Source organism: Gallinula chloropus (genome assembly GCF_964237585.1).
Source record: "Gallinula chloropus genome assembly, chromosome: 14".
Classification (NCBI taxonomy): Eukaryota; Metazoa; Chordata; class Aves; order Gruiformes; family Rallidae; genus Gallinula; species Gallinula chloropus.
In genome coordinates this window covers 8,015,754-8,029,437 of record NC_140099.1, presented here as the reverse complement: position 1 = coordinate 8,029,437, position 13,684 = coordinate 8,015,754, and the positions used below count along the sequence as shown (strand labels likewise).

Genomic DNA, 13,684 nt, shown 5'->3' with positions numbered 1-13,684 from the left:
CTCTCACAAGCCCTGTACAGAAAAACCCCTGCACTGATTAACTCACTGACAGGAGCATCTCCCAGCACAGAACAAAACTCTCACACACGATCTCCTCTCCCCCACCCAGCTAAATTTGAATCACATAAAAGGCTGTATTAAAAGAACCACACAAAAAACAACTCAGATGAGATGTTCACGCAGCCTTTCCCTCACAAAAATTTAATTAGCTTACCCCAAGCAGAGTCATCACTTCAGCTAAGTGACAGCCTGCAATCACAGCCTTAGAAATATCACAGCCTCTACAAAAGAAAACTTCAGTTATCTCCACCAGCCTATATAAAGCAGCACGCTGTGAAGCTATGCAGCAACCTTTCATCACGCTCCCTCTAGAAAAGCCAGGTTTTAGAAGTGGGCAGAGCTGTTGAGCAGGTGCTATCTGCTCCCCTGGTTGCATGAGCTGCAAAAGCTCTCAGTGCTGAGGATCTGACACACCAGCTCTCAGTACTTGGAGAAAATGTTGCTCGTGTAGGTTAGCGTGAGGCTTCCACACCGCAAGCACACACGTACAGACTACAGTCAGGGGAACAGCCCCATTTAATACAGCACCATCAGCTCCCACCCAGAGAACAGCCTGAGCTGGCAAGCCAGACCCAATTTGGAAAAAACCCAACTATTTCACATGTTTTAATTGACTGTACTGCTTGGTTGTAAGTTCATGAGACAATGGTACACAGGCCAAGATGAGGCAGCCAAAAACCACTCCATTACGTGACATTTTCTTGTAACTGGCAGCTTCCAGGCCCCCTCTCTTCCCTGGCAGAGCTGAAAGCACTTAGAGCAGCATGGGTTTAGTTTGAGTTTCCTTTCACTCCTCATCCCAAAAAGACAAATTATTTGTTTACACCAACACACACAACTCCCCCTCCCCCATCTCCAGAGATGAAAGATTTGACCTCCCCACAAACAAGCTTGGTGTTGATATTATTACAGGCTGAAGTCTGACCTCAGAGCATCACCCTCCAGCCCCAGGAGGACCCAAGAACAGTAGCCCTTTGTACCCAGATCTGTCTCCTCTCCCTTACTGGAGGCAGCCTGGCTTGCTGTAGCCAGCATAATGACAGTTTACAGTTGCCATGAGCAGACACACAAGTCAAAGCTTGGGCATGTTCAGAGTGACTCATGTTTAGCACTAGCTCTCAAGTTTACAGCAGCTCCAATCAACTTAAAAGTTTCATTTTTGACACCACTTCAGTCCCATTTCAACTCAAGCAGACCACACCAGCCCAGCCACAAAGATGAGCTAGCACCCAAACCCAGCCCCTCCAGTGCAGCTAGAAACAGTCACTCAACTTCTCAGACATTCAGTTAACAGATCTGCCACAGCTCAGGCCAAAACAATAGTTTATTTAATTTTCAGCAACATCTCAACCATCAAAAAAATAAACTCTAACAACAGATGGATGGAAGACTTCTCTACAGTGTAACTAAGTGGGCTCTGACCCCAGGGGTTTGAATTGGAGTGACATTTTATTATTCATCCAATAAGTTAGGAAGCATGAGAATAAAGTGCTTTATTTCTGAGCTGGCATGAGGTCATCAATGGACTGGCCTTTTTCAAGGCGCTTCTCCATCTCAATGAGCAGCTTGACACCATCCACCACCATCTGCACCAGCTCCACCTCAGAGAAGCCAAGACGATCAGCATTGGAGACATCGAACACCCCTCCGACAGCAGCTGTGTCCACACCACCTGGAGCAAGAGATGTCATTAGTATGCTGACCACTGCTAGTACAGGAAAGTCTACCTTTCTTCCCCCACTAGCCTGAGGTGGGAACATAGCAAGACAGCTCTCTACAGGCTGCCACTGCTGCCTTCTCCTACATGCAGAAAGATAAAGGTGCATGTGACTGCCAATGTGAGCTGATGAGTGTACCATGAGGCCAGATCTCGAGTCTTGTAACCCATGAGCAATCAAGCCTGTGGTCAGAAGTACCTCCTGCAGCTATTTCTTAGCCAGAAGTCAAATCAGGATTCCCATCCCTTCACACAAGAGCCACAGCTGCCACCAGGTGCACCTCATCTGACACTCAGAACACCAGATAGCACACACATAGATCACCAGATACAGCTAAGGTATGAGCACAGCACTGGCATCCCCACCCCCTCAAGCTAAGATCTGAAGGCTTTGTTCTCTCCATGTGCTTAAAAAGGACCCTTTTGGATGGTCTGACAGGCACTGTGAACCAAGACACAGCTCTGGCTGTAGCCAGGCTTTTGCTGTGCAGCCCAACTAGGGCATCACTGTATCACCACTTCTCACCTGTGCCTCGTTTCTGCAGCCGGAGTCTCTTAAGGACTTCTCCAAACTTCTCATGTTTCCCCAGGTTTGGTAGCTTGATGTGCACACCTGCACGAAGTCCTGTTCCAAGGTTGGATGGGCAGGTCAGGATGTAGCCCAAGTGTGGGTTCCACATGAACTCGTAGTTTTTGGACTTGAAGAGATTCTCTATCTATAAATAGAATGGATGTTTAGAGATTGTTCTCTGCCTGAAGGATGTAGGTCATCCATTAGTGCTCATTTACAGCTGCAGTTACATAGCAACAGCCACAACAGTTTGAACAACTATTTAAGTCAGTCACATAAGCCCCTTCCACTTGGAAAAAAAAGGGCAACCAACAAGGGGCTTTTAAGGCATTAATCTTGGTTCTAGCAGTGAGACAGACTAAATTTAAGCTACACCACAAAATCTGAAGTCTTATCTGGTGGGAAGCTTGATTCAGCACATGTCAAGCTGGCACATCTGTTCTGATGAGGCACTAGTAAGACTTAAGTCCATACCATGACCAGAAGCAAAGAACAGCATTCAGCCTAGAAGCTTCAGCCCAGCTTTGCCCATCCACATTCAACCAACTTCCCCTCCCACCTGGGGTGCCTCAATGCTTGATTTACAGAACCATGTAGAAGTCTTAAGTACTGTTTAGACACTCTGATAAGGGTGCCACCATCAGAGGTGATCTTGAAAATATCATAACCCCAGGGATTTGCCATTACAGTGAGCCCTCACAGCTCTGGAACTCATCAGGGTGCTCCCAGAGACCCAAGCTAGGAAGCACCACCATGCAGGACTCAAGAGGGGACCTGAAAGAGTTTGACTTCTCAGCCTTAACTGGAGAAACACGTACCACTTGAGCCTGACTCACCTGTGTCAGCCCAGTGCAGAAGCGGGTGAACACTTCCTTCATGTTGCCGCCCTTCTGCATGGAAATAACCCTAAGGTGATCCTCCTCGTTGATCCAGACAAGGAAGGTCTTGTTGTCATTGTGCCTAGGAGACAAGGCAGAGAACTTGAAAGTGTCAGGTGGGACAGATGAGAACCAATAGCACCAAATTACTCATCATTGCAGTTTTTGTTTTGGGGTGCTCACTCAGTGGCTTCTTGCTCCTTCCTAACAGGGTTAAACCAGTAGCTTCTACCCAGCTCTTTTCAAGAGGCAGTTTGAATTGCCCTACATGTACACAGGTGAGAACAAGTTGTAACATGCTATTAGCCAGTCTTACAGTATCAAACCCCAAAATCCAGCCATCTCCCTAGCTCACCTATGGCCTGAGTGTACAAATTTAGGAGATTCCATCTGTCAGGCAGTTTGCTGATGAGTAAGGGTGATCAGTACAGACTGAGACAGCCCTGTGCAGCCATGTTCATAACGACACTGTGTTGACAATGTATAATAAAGCCTTTTATCAGAATTTTGTCAGATTCTGTTAAACTGCACTTTGTACCTCATCAGACAACTGAGTTGAGTTTTCACTGTCAACTTCAGATCAGGGCTCTTCAGAGATGCTATAAAAACCTCTGAACACCAGCAGGCTCCTCTTGTCCTAGCTTGCAGCAAGTATTACCATCAATATTTATCATGCTGCTAATTTCTCAGCTTGATTAGGATCAAAATTTAACTAGTACCTGAGGAAAGTTATTTATGCAGACAACAGACTTTACACTTGAAGCTTGTAGATTAGTCATGCTCAGATGACAGCGCTATCTAGCACTGGCAAACTGCAGGTAGATGATGCAATCTTAAAGGTGACCTACAGAAACAGTGCATGCTTCCTCTGGGCTGTACTGAAGCAGGTACAGTAATAAGATTGGAGTATTCCAGCTGATAAAAACCAGCAAGTTAATTATGCTGCAGAAGCTCCTGAGATGCAGAGTTTACATAGGTGACCTACATCTGACAAGCAGAATCCTTCCACTGCACACCTCTGCATCAGTCAACTCCTGTCACCAAGTCTCTGGAGGCAGTGGGGGAAATCTTATCACTAGTCCAGCATCAGGGAGTTTCTGCACGTAAAGTGATGAGACTACAAGAGAGCAGCCATCCATCCAGTGTCAAGTCTGAGCCAAGCCAATGCTGTGGTTTGTTGCCATGTTACTCTAATGTCCTGGGAAAAGAGCTGAATGTAGCAGTACATCTACTCCTTTAGAAGTGCCCTACTTTCATAAACTGTGCTACTTTTTGCCTGGTGCTTCAGCAGCCTGTGCTGGATGGGTAGGCTCTGGTTACAGGATAGCCAAGATGACTCCTTCCCTTCCAGCCCAGTGTGGTGCATGGTAGCACTTGTCCAAATTCTACTGGATTAGATGCAACTTCCCCAGAAGACACCACACAAGCTCCTCATCTAATTCAGTAATATTAATGCAGAAGCTGTCATTTTGCCCAACAGTTTGAGCCACAAGCAAAGCTGCAAGATTTTTTGCAGGGACTTTGCACAACTCCTCCTTTCTAGTCAGACTCACCAGATACCCCTGGCATCAGGCCAGTCTCGTGCCATCCCAGATGCCAGCAGAAGAGGAGAAACTGGCTTGTCAAACAAGAAGTGATCATCAATCAGCTGCTGCTGCTCTGCATCAGTCATGTTCCTCAGAGCGTAGTACTTGCCCTTGAGATCACCATCCAGACTACCTAGAGCTGAAATAGAGAGTCACTTTTAGGATGGGACCAAAGGTGTTAGACATTCCCAGCACTTCAGAGACCACACACAAAGTGCACCAATGTCTGATCTGCTGGGTTTGGTTCCTCCCTTACTTTCATATGCCACGGCAATGCCTTTACAGCATTAGAGAACCTAAGGCAGCATCAGATGATTTGTCTGCACCTTCCAGGCTCATACAAGTAGCCTTTGTTCCCTAACATGCAGTATAGAATCATTGCTGCTCCTTAACTGTGCATGGAGTGCTTTCTTCCATGGAGAATCAAGGTCATGGATGTAACAAACACTATTTAGACTGTCATGGTTTTACCCCAGCTGAGAGCTGAGATCCCTGCCCTTGAGAGTGTCTGGAACAGCTACACTCAAGGTGCAGTCCTGGAGATGGGAGTGTAACCCTTCCTCTCACTTAATGGAGCTGGGAGGCAACAGCAAAAACCCTGCAACTGAGGCCTTCCACTGAAAACTAGGGCTTACTGTAGTCAGCTACATATTTGGAGCAAGACTAGACCTCTAAGCAAGCTGAACGTTAATGAAAGTCAATTAAAAGCAGCCACAAAATACTGCAACTATGACTCAAGCCCTGAAGTTTCCACATACCTGTTACATTTCAGGTTTGAGCCATGATGAACCAACCTCTTTCCCCACACAGATAGAAAGAAGCTTTGAAGATCAGCAAAGGTGAACCTACTGGATTGTGACTTCCCTGACATGTGCTCTTGCTCTCAGCTACACACTGTAATGCTGATGCAGCTGTGATGTAATGAGCCTTTTCCAGGGAAGGCTCCACGTTCAAGCCAAGTCTTGAGGGAGGCTGCTTTTGCCAACTGCCTCCATTTTCAAACCACAAAGAGCACCTCTTGCCCAAAGGAGGTAAGTAGGTTCCCCAGTGCACCCAGTTCCTGCTTTACCTTCCACAGAGAGTTTCTCGATGGCCCGTCTCTCTCCTCGGCTGCAGTGTGGGGGAAGGCAGAACCCACGGATGCTTCTACCAGTTCTGACACGGGAGCTTAGCACATAATTGGGATCCAGGTCATCACCCCCCTACAAGATTAGGAAATCAGTGAGTACAAACCTGTTTCCAAGTTACCCACCCCAAATACACGTAGCTCACATGCACCTTATACCTGAGATATTGACTACTTTGCCTGTAAGCTGCTGTCTTACTTCAGGATTCTTTTCTTCAACATAAACTCAAGTACCTGTTTGGCACAGCCCTTACTTTGAGGCTAACACTCCAGCTACTAAGTAGTGCTAGAAGTTAGGGATACCATCAGTTGTGTGTCTGGGCTTGTGTTACCCCTTCAAATCTGCAATCCAGACACATCATGTTTTTCAGGTACATGTTTACTCTTGTGAATGAGAATTCTTCACTACTGTCACCCAAAGTATCTTATTTTCAAGCTGACTACAGCTAGCCCATCAACATGGCATTAGGAATGCCTAGAATCTACAGTAACATTTGAAATCCCTAATATGGGCAGAAATCCTTACTGCTAGGCATAATGTCTGTTCTATAGTATGAGGCCAGGTGATTTTTAAGATCCAAGATGAGACAGCAGAAAGTGTGAAGTTATGACAGTCCTTGACTCCTAGGAGAGCACTGTTTAGCTTGACTACAGCTCCTAGTCCATGGAATCACACATTGGACATGTTTGGCATGGTCCATGCTGCAGCAGCACATGAAGCAAGCTCCCGCTGCATGCCAGGACTAACATCCTACAGCAGCAGGTTCTTAAGTCTGATCACACCAGACATGCAGCCTGTGGGTCTGTGCTGGGTGAAAGTGAGGGGACAGAGCCCAAGTAATCTCTTTAGACAGCTGCCAACAATTTTACCCAGTCCCCAGACCAGCAGCCATCAGTAACTGATCAAAAGTTTGTACCTGCAGGTTATCAGGGTTCAGGTCGGTCTTGTGCTCATCAGTTGGTTTGTAGCCACCATGCCTGTCTTCAATAACTGGATCAAAGAGTTCCTTAAACACATCATAGCATTCTTCATCACCAGCTACGCATCCTACTGTCATTATGAAGGGATGGCCTGGAGTGGTAATAAAGTCAGAAGAGCTAAGTTTGGGTGATGTTTGGCTGTACTCCAGCGCAGCACTAACCAGGCAAGTTCTGTAGTGGTAGGTCTAGTCACTCAGAAATGCATTTTTACATAAAAACATTTGGAGATATCCTACATTCTACACTTCATCCAGTTAGTCAAATGCAGTGCTATGGAAATCCATAGCTGTTGCCATTAAACCAGGCTCACTTGTCAAGCTTGGTTTAGGACAAATTTGCACAGCAAATCCAATTTCACTAGCTAATTCAGACCACTGGATAGAGCTTTATGTCTAAGCAATCATGCTTTGCTGTAAGCAAGCATGCTTCATTTTTCATTTGTTCTGCTACAGACAGAGCTGCATTTCTGTAGCCTGCTCATAAATACCACCTCCACAAGATTAATTTTAAGTCACCATATTCAAAAGCACCAGTTACTTCAGCTGGCTCACACAGAATATTCTCAACGCATTTTACCAGGATTATCAACCCCAGTCTGAATGACATCATCCAGGGTGAAGCCACTGGGCGTGACTCTGTCTCTCAGTTTCTTGTATAAATCCAGGGTTAGAACTTTGGCCATGTGGTTGTTGTGGGTGCTCAGGTCCGGGTACTCCTCATCAGGAGGCAGTCTCTGATTATTTAGTTGGGCCATTTTGATATTGCTAGAGTAAAAATAAATACTGTAATGTTAACATGTAAACACATCTGCTCCCCCTTTTTTCATAGAAGTGCTAGAGAACATCACATAACCAGTTTGGAGAAAGAACAGACTAAAACAGCCAGGTAAGCCCACATTACATCAGGGTTGGGTTGTTTTTTCCCCCCCTGGTTGTGTTATAATTAGAACGCATTTGGTTGTGGTTTGTTTTTTTTTTTTTAATTCGGATTGGAAGTATTTAGCAGAGCAGTTACATAATTGAAGTGTCTGGGAATTGATGTGTCAGATCACAGCAAGGAGCGTGGCTTGATAGAACAAGGCCCCTTTTAACACAGCCATGCGTTTAGAGCCATCTCTCATCGCTTGGAGATTCGCCTCCCGGCAGCTCAAGAGCCTTGGGTGCCGCTGTCAAGAAGCACTTCCAGTAAGGAGGGAGAACAGATCGTTTTATAGATCTAACGGTCCCCGGCCGTTACCTGGGTTGTCAACCCCAGTCTGGATGACATCATCCAGCGTAAATCCACTGGAAGTCTGTTTATCCCTCAACTTCTTGTACAGGTCCAGGGTCAGCACCTTGGCCATGTGATTGTTGTGAACGCTCAGGTCAGGGAACTCATCGTCAGCAGAGTGCTTCATCTTCAGGAGGTTGTGGCTGTTTGAGAAGGGCATGTCTGACCCTACTGCAGTCACTAGGGGAGAAAGAGGGGAAGCCTTTCACTGGGGGCTTGCCAGGCCACCGAACCACTCAGGGTGGGAAGCCAGGCAGCCAGGCAAGGTCACCTTGGCTGCTGTCCCACCCGTGCCTTTCACACCTTTGCTGCTATGGCACCTTCCACAAGGGCAGGAGAGAGGGGAGAATAAAGTTCTTCACCTCCCGCAGCCTTGCCCCGTCCTTAAGCATCCCAGCCGCAAGGACAGGGGCTCTCCCCGCTCCTCCGGGGCTCCGCCCGGATGAGGCGACGCACCCAAGGTCGCACGGAGCGGCCGTGGCAGCGCCGGGCAGATCCCCCGCCGGCGGCTGTGGGGCGGGGAGGGTACCCAGGCCCACCGCGGTGCTTAAGGAGAGGGTGCTCGGCCCTACCAGGACCCCGGCCCGGGTGGCAGGTGAGCGGGGCGGCACCACCATGCACTCGGCGGACGGTCGCGCTTCCTCCCGCCGCTGCCGGGCGCGGTGTGTGGGGGTGAGGGGGAAAGATCCGCTGCGCTCCGGCCCAAGGAGGGACAGACCCCGGCATCCTCCCCGCTCTCCGAGTTGGGAGCGGAGGGGAGGGAGGCATCCAATAAGCCATTATACAACAGACGGCTCCCTCGGGAGACCTGGCTGGGGCGAGCATATGTAACTACCCTGCTAAATACCGGGTTAATCTGGTTTTAGAGCGGGGCCCGCTCCAGCTGGGGGCAAGCCCGGTAGCCACCTGCGCTGCGCCACGTCCCCCGCTCCAGCTGCGCGCCAGGCGCCCCTGCCCCGCGCTGTGCCCCGCCGCACCCGCAGCCCCGCTCCCCAGCCGGACCGGCTCCGCCTCGCACAGCGGGGGAGAAAAAGACACTATAAAAACCAACAACCACCACTAAACAATCTCATTCTAAAGCTGCAGGACGGCTCGGCTGCCCCGGGACTTACCGAGGGCTCCGCAGCTAACGCAAGGACCTCCGCGCCCCTCAGTGACCCACCGCTGCCTTAGCCGGAGTGAAGCTGCGGGCTTGCCGCCGCGCCCCTTTTATATACAGCGTGACCCGCCACTCCATTGGCCACTATTTATAGCCCATTCATTCCATTGGCCCGATCGTTGGGGGGCGGGGCGAGCGGCCAGCTGCCGGCCGGGCGCGGGCTTGCCGCCATTTTGCTTGGTCTCGGGGCGGCGGGTGGGGGTCTGGCGGGGCTGCGCCTCGCAGCGGAGAGGCAACGGCGGCCTCGGTTAAACACATCAGCGTGAGCGGGAATCCATGTCCGTGTTCCACTGGCCCAGGGTCGTCCGCAGGCGGCGGTGCCTTCACACGCCTGTGCAGCCCATTGCCCTTCAGGCTTCGCACCTTGGTGGAGGACTCAGCGCTGGGCGTGAAGAGCAGTGTGCCTCAAGCTGTGCAACTGATTAACTGCCCCTGAGCTGGCATGGCCACAGCCTCTGGCACAACTGTGGCTGAAGCGTTCAGCTCCTAGCACCCCAGAGCGGCAGAGGACAGACCTGCCACTCGCCCTGCCGCTTGCCCTGTGCCCCCCCACCAGTGCCTGCAAGGCCATGGGCTCACTGTGCAGTTTACCCTGACAGGAGGTGGGGTGGTGGTGTGAAGCACAGCTGGCCTCCTGCTCTGATTTCTGAGGAGAATTAAAAAAAGTCAAAAGTTTTGTTGGTGAGGGGCTGGTTTCCTGCTGAAGGTGGAAGCAGGACGGCTGGGGTTTGACCCACCTAAAGCTCACCAGGAATTCATAAAATGGCGGCTTCCACTGGCCTCGGCAGGACCGAGTGGGGTTTGCCCCAAAGCCGAGATGCAGCTGAGAATCCTGGTGTGTGCCAAAATGAATATATTAACAACGTGAATGGCTATCTTGATCTGACTTTCACCTTCACATAATGGTTCCTTTATCTTTCTCTGACGTGTATTTCTCACAGCAGAACCCACGTTTATCCTCCTGTCCAAACAGAGTGTACTTACCCATGCGAACACGGATCTGAGTCGCAGAGCTGCTTTGTTTGATATGAGCTGTGAGTGCCAGGAGACATCGGCAGAAACTCTTTCCCCACCACAATTCTTTCAGCACCACAACCAGTACCCTCACCCCAACAACAAGAAGTGTATGAGCTTTACAGAATTGCTTAGGATTTAAATATATTTTTTTAAAGATATAGGGGAAATCATTACAAAATAAAAAGCATAGATTGCTTCAAATAAAAACATGTTGTGTTTGGCTGCCATCCAGATTTCCAAGTTCTTCCAGGTCTGATAGACAGAGATGCTGAGTACACAGCTCTCCAGGAGAAGTCAAGGGCTCGACATCTGTGCAAGTCTGATCTCTTATCTCCCGGATCAAAGAACAAATCCTCTCTCTAGGTCTCCTCTGCCTTTTTAACCTCACAAAATCTTCCCATGTTTCACTAGTTTCACGTGACACGCTTAGGAACAGTGTAAGATGTAAATAATGCCATCGTTAAGCAAGTACTAAATGAATGTAGGTGTAAAATCATACCCAGAGTTCTCAAAATAAAGGTAATATCGCTGGATATTACAGATGCAAAACCAGTTTTGATTGTGACTTGTTGTTTTTTTTAATATAAAACACTCAGTTCATATTTTTAGTTTAGAACAACAGAAGTTAAACTAGGGGCATTTTCTTACCTTACACCAAAAAGAAAAAACAGAGCAGCATATCAGGTTATGTACTGAAGGCTCCTTCTGTCTTATTCCATAAGCTATTGCCACCCAAACAGAGAAGCAATCAACTGTTCTGTGCTATAATTGTTCTGTAGATTTGTGGAGCCAAGGTCACCTCAAGAACCAAAATCCGAGGATCCATTTCTATTCACTGGATGCATTCTTTGCCTCCCCGTCCCGCAGAACAGGGAATACCAGTCATTATAGTTATTATAAATGGTCTCAATGTGCCATTCATTATAACACTTCCGACACAAACAGACACCTCTTCTTCACAAAAGAAGAGACCCATTCTGTCTGAAAAGGCGACATGGGAAGAGAGCTGTGGATGGAAAACAACTAAAATATACCCAATGTGCATGTTTAATAAACAGCACACCCTCTCTATACCCTTTTCCTCACCTTTAATTGACAAATTTCTAGCATGCAGTAAGTCAGAAGTAGCTATTACCTCACTGGGTTTTATTCAGACAGCATTTTAAGATTTGCTGAAAGCTGTGTGTAAATTGGATCCTACCTCTCTTACAGCATCCCAGCCCAGCTTCCCTAGTGACTTAATTATAGATACTGTGCAGTGTGTCAACAGCCTCTGATCAACCGTTTTATCTCGCTCATCTGCTGAGAGAATACTTTCTTTGGATAAGCCTGTATGGCCTGTTAGACTGTGATAAAGGCACCAAGACGTACTTTCCATTCTGGGATGATATCCTGGTGCATCCTGATTTATACACTAGGTTGCCATTCCACAATTCAGGATGGAAAGGTGGGGTGACTACTCCAGAGATCTCTGCACTGAGCTTTAACAATGAAGAATTAAGGGAAGTTAATCATGGGCCATGCAGCTAACTTCCTCAGAGGCTTAATTATACATGTTGTGCAGTGTAAAACTGCAAGAGGAGATGGGTGTTAGCTACTGAATGCATCTTCTGAAATTACTCGTGTGAACATAAGATGAACCTGAAGAATTAGGGGATAAATATCTTGAAAGTCTAGAAAAATATCCCAAGAGAAAGTGGTTTGCTACATACAACTGAATTGTTTCCAATCCCTAATTGACAACTAAACAGCACTTGAAAATTAAACGTAACACTCCTGTTTCAGTAGATGAAAAGAATTGTCTATAGCTGCATCTGCTTAACTTCCCAAGTAAAACTTTTCTCATTTACATTTATCACGTAAAATGTATTTATGTAGTTATTATCCTTGGTGTATTTTTATACACTGCTTAGGCAGTCTGTTGAAAATTACTGATTGTTTCCAGTGAGCTGAGTGCCTGTGGAAACTAGGAGTTCCTGAGTGTGTTCATCCTGCATACAGTCAGGCTCACAGTGAACAGCAATACATCATGGGAACGAAAGGACATAAGAACATAAACAATGACAAATCTAACCAATGACACTAAAAATTACAGAAAAAAAAAACCCAGGGTAGGTGCAAATATAAAAGCACAGTAAAGCCATGATTGCCAGTCAGAAAAACAGATGAGTAGGAGTTCGCAGTTTAAGAAACCTCTGAAACTGCATACATTATGTATAGATTAGATGGAGGAGAGTTTCATAACTAAATAACAAAGACTACTGCAATTATGATATGGGCAGGTCAATAGCATAACAAAAACTATGTTCCCACTGAAGGTAATGGTCAAAAATTCCTTTATGCTTGATTAATCACATTCATTAAAGAAATCACAAGTTCTCATCTAAACAGCCTTCTGTTCTTGTGTTCTTGGTTGTGGAAAGACGACTTTTTCTCCAGTATTTATTACAGGTTACTGGTGAACACAGTGAACACAAGAGTGTTAAGATATAGCCAGGACTGTTACCTGCACGTCCAGGGTGATTCACATGGTCTCTGCTCTGCCTATTATCCTCCCATGCCAGGTGGCCTGGGCTTCATGAAAGCAGAAGATGGATGAGGGGATACTCTTTTCCTTTGCTCCTCCTTGCCTCCTGACTACATCCCCCATATCATCAGGGCACACTGGGCTCTCCACATCACTTCAATCCTAAACACAAGACAGAAGTAGGAGTCAGTACTATGCTATTTGGGGTTTAGAGAATGATTACACTGCTTCTGAGCCCACATCCTGGTTTCTCCTACAGCCTTATGAAACCCATATGAAGAGGCTGGTTGCCCCTGAGATGCCTCTCCCCCAAGCAGGCTCCCCTGCGAAAGGCAGGCAGAGCTTTCTGGCACCCACCGTCCCAGGCGTCGGGGGCGAGTCTGGGTCTGTTGGTGGCAAAGGCAGCGCCATGCCCCGGGGACGGGGCTTCACCCTTGCTGGCATCAGCCCTCAAGACTCCCTGAACGTGCGCTTGATGGGTGACAAACACGAGTTCCCATCAGGTTCGCCGATAACCCTCATGGCACCTGGCAACAACCCCCCCGCCCACGGGGACCCCTCAAGTTTCACCAAGCGGCGCGGTGAAGGCCGGCAGCCCCTCCGCACCCTCGCGGCCCCGCAGCCGGCCGGGGTTGCTACCCCTCGCCCAGGCAGGCCCACCGCGACCGGCTCGGAGGGCTGCTGGAGGCGATCGGTGATCGTCGTTGTCGCCCCCCCGCCCTCAGGGACCCGGCAAGGAGCGCTGGGAGGCTGGGTCGGGCAGCGGAAGGCTGAGGAGCCGGTGCCTTGATCG

The 13,684-nt window shown here is 48.1% G+C and overlaps 1 protein-coding gene across 2 annotated transcripts; it reads right to left on the bottom strand.

The window, feature by feature from the left end:
• Positions 1-1,366: 1,366 nt before the first annotated feature.
• Positions 1,367-9,353, bottom strand: CKB (creatine kinase B). Of its 2 annotated transcripts, XM_084270498.1 has the most exons (8): positions 9,301-9,353; positions 8,156-8,368; positions 6,856-7,010; positions 5,882-6,014; positions 4,780-4,951; positions 3,185-3,308; positions 2,304-2,493; positions 1,367-1,732 (listed from the first exon to the last, which is right to left on the bottom strand). In XM_084270498.1, the coding sequence occupies exons 2-8, from the start codon at positions 8,346-8,348 to the stop codon at positions 1,554-1,556; spliced, it is 1,146 nt and encodes a 381-aa protein (XP_084126624.1). In that variant the 5' UTR covers positions 8,349-8,368; positions 9,301-9,353; the 3' UTR covers positions 1,367-1,553. The 2 variants fall into 2 exon arrangements, with proteins under 2 accessions (XP_084126624.1, XP_084126625.1); XM_084270499.1 differs by lacking the exons at positions 8,156-8,368; positions 9,301-9,353 and adding an exon at positions 7,496-7,708.
• Between the last annotated feature and the right edge of the window lie 4,331 nt (positions 9,354-13,684).

Bases quoted from the DNA above. Each gene is read 5' to 3' on its own strand.
- CKB (XM_084270498.1), bottom strand. From the start codon at position 8,348: ATGCCCTTCTCAAACAGCCACAACCTCCTGAAGATGAAGCACTCTGCT. The intron at 7,011-8,155 runs GTAACGGCCGGG...TTACCACTCCAG, and splicing joins GACTGGGGTTGACAACCCAG to GCCATCCCTTCATAATGACA. The intron at 6,015-6,855 runs GTACAAACTTTT...CTAATCTTGTAG, and splicing joins TGAACCCTGATAACCTGCAG to GGGGGTGATGACCTGGATCC.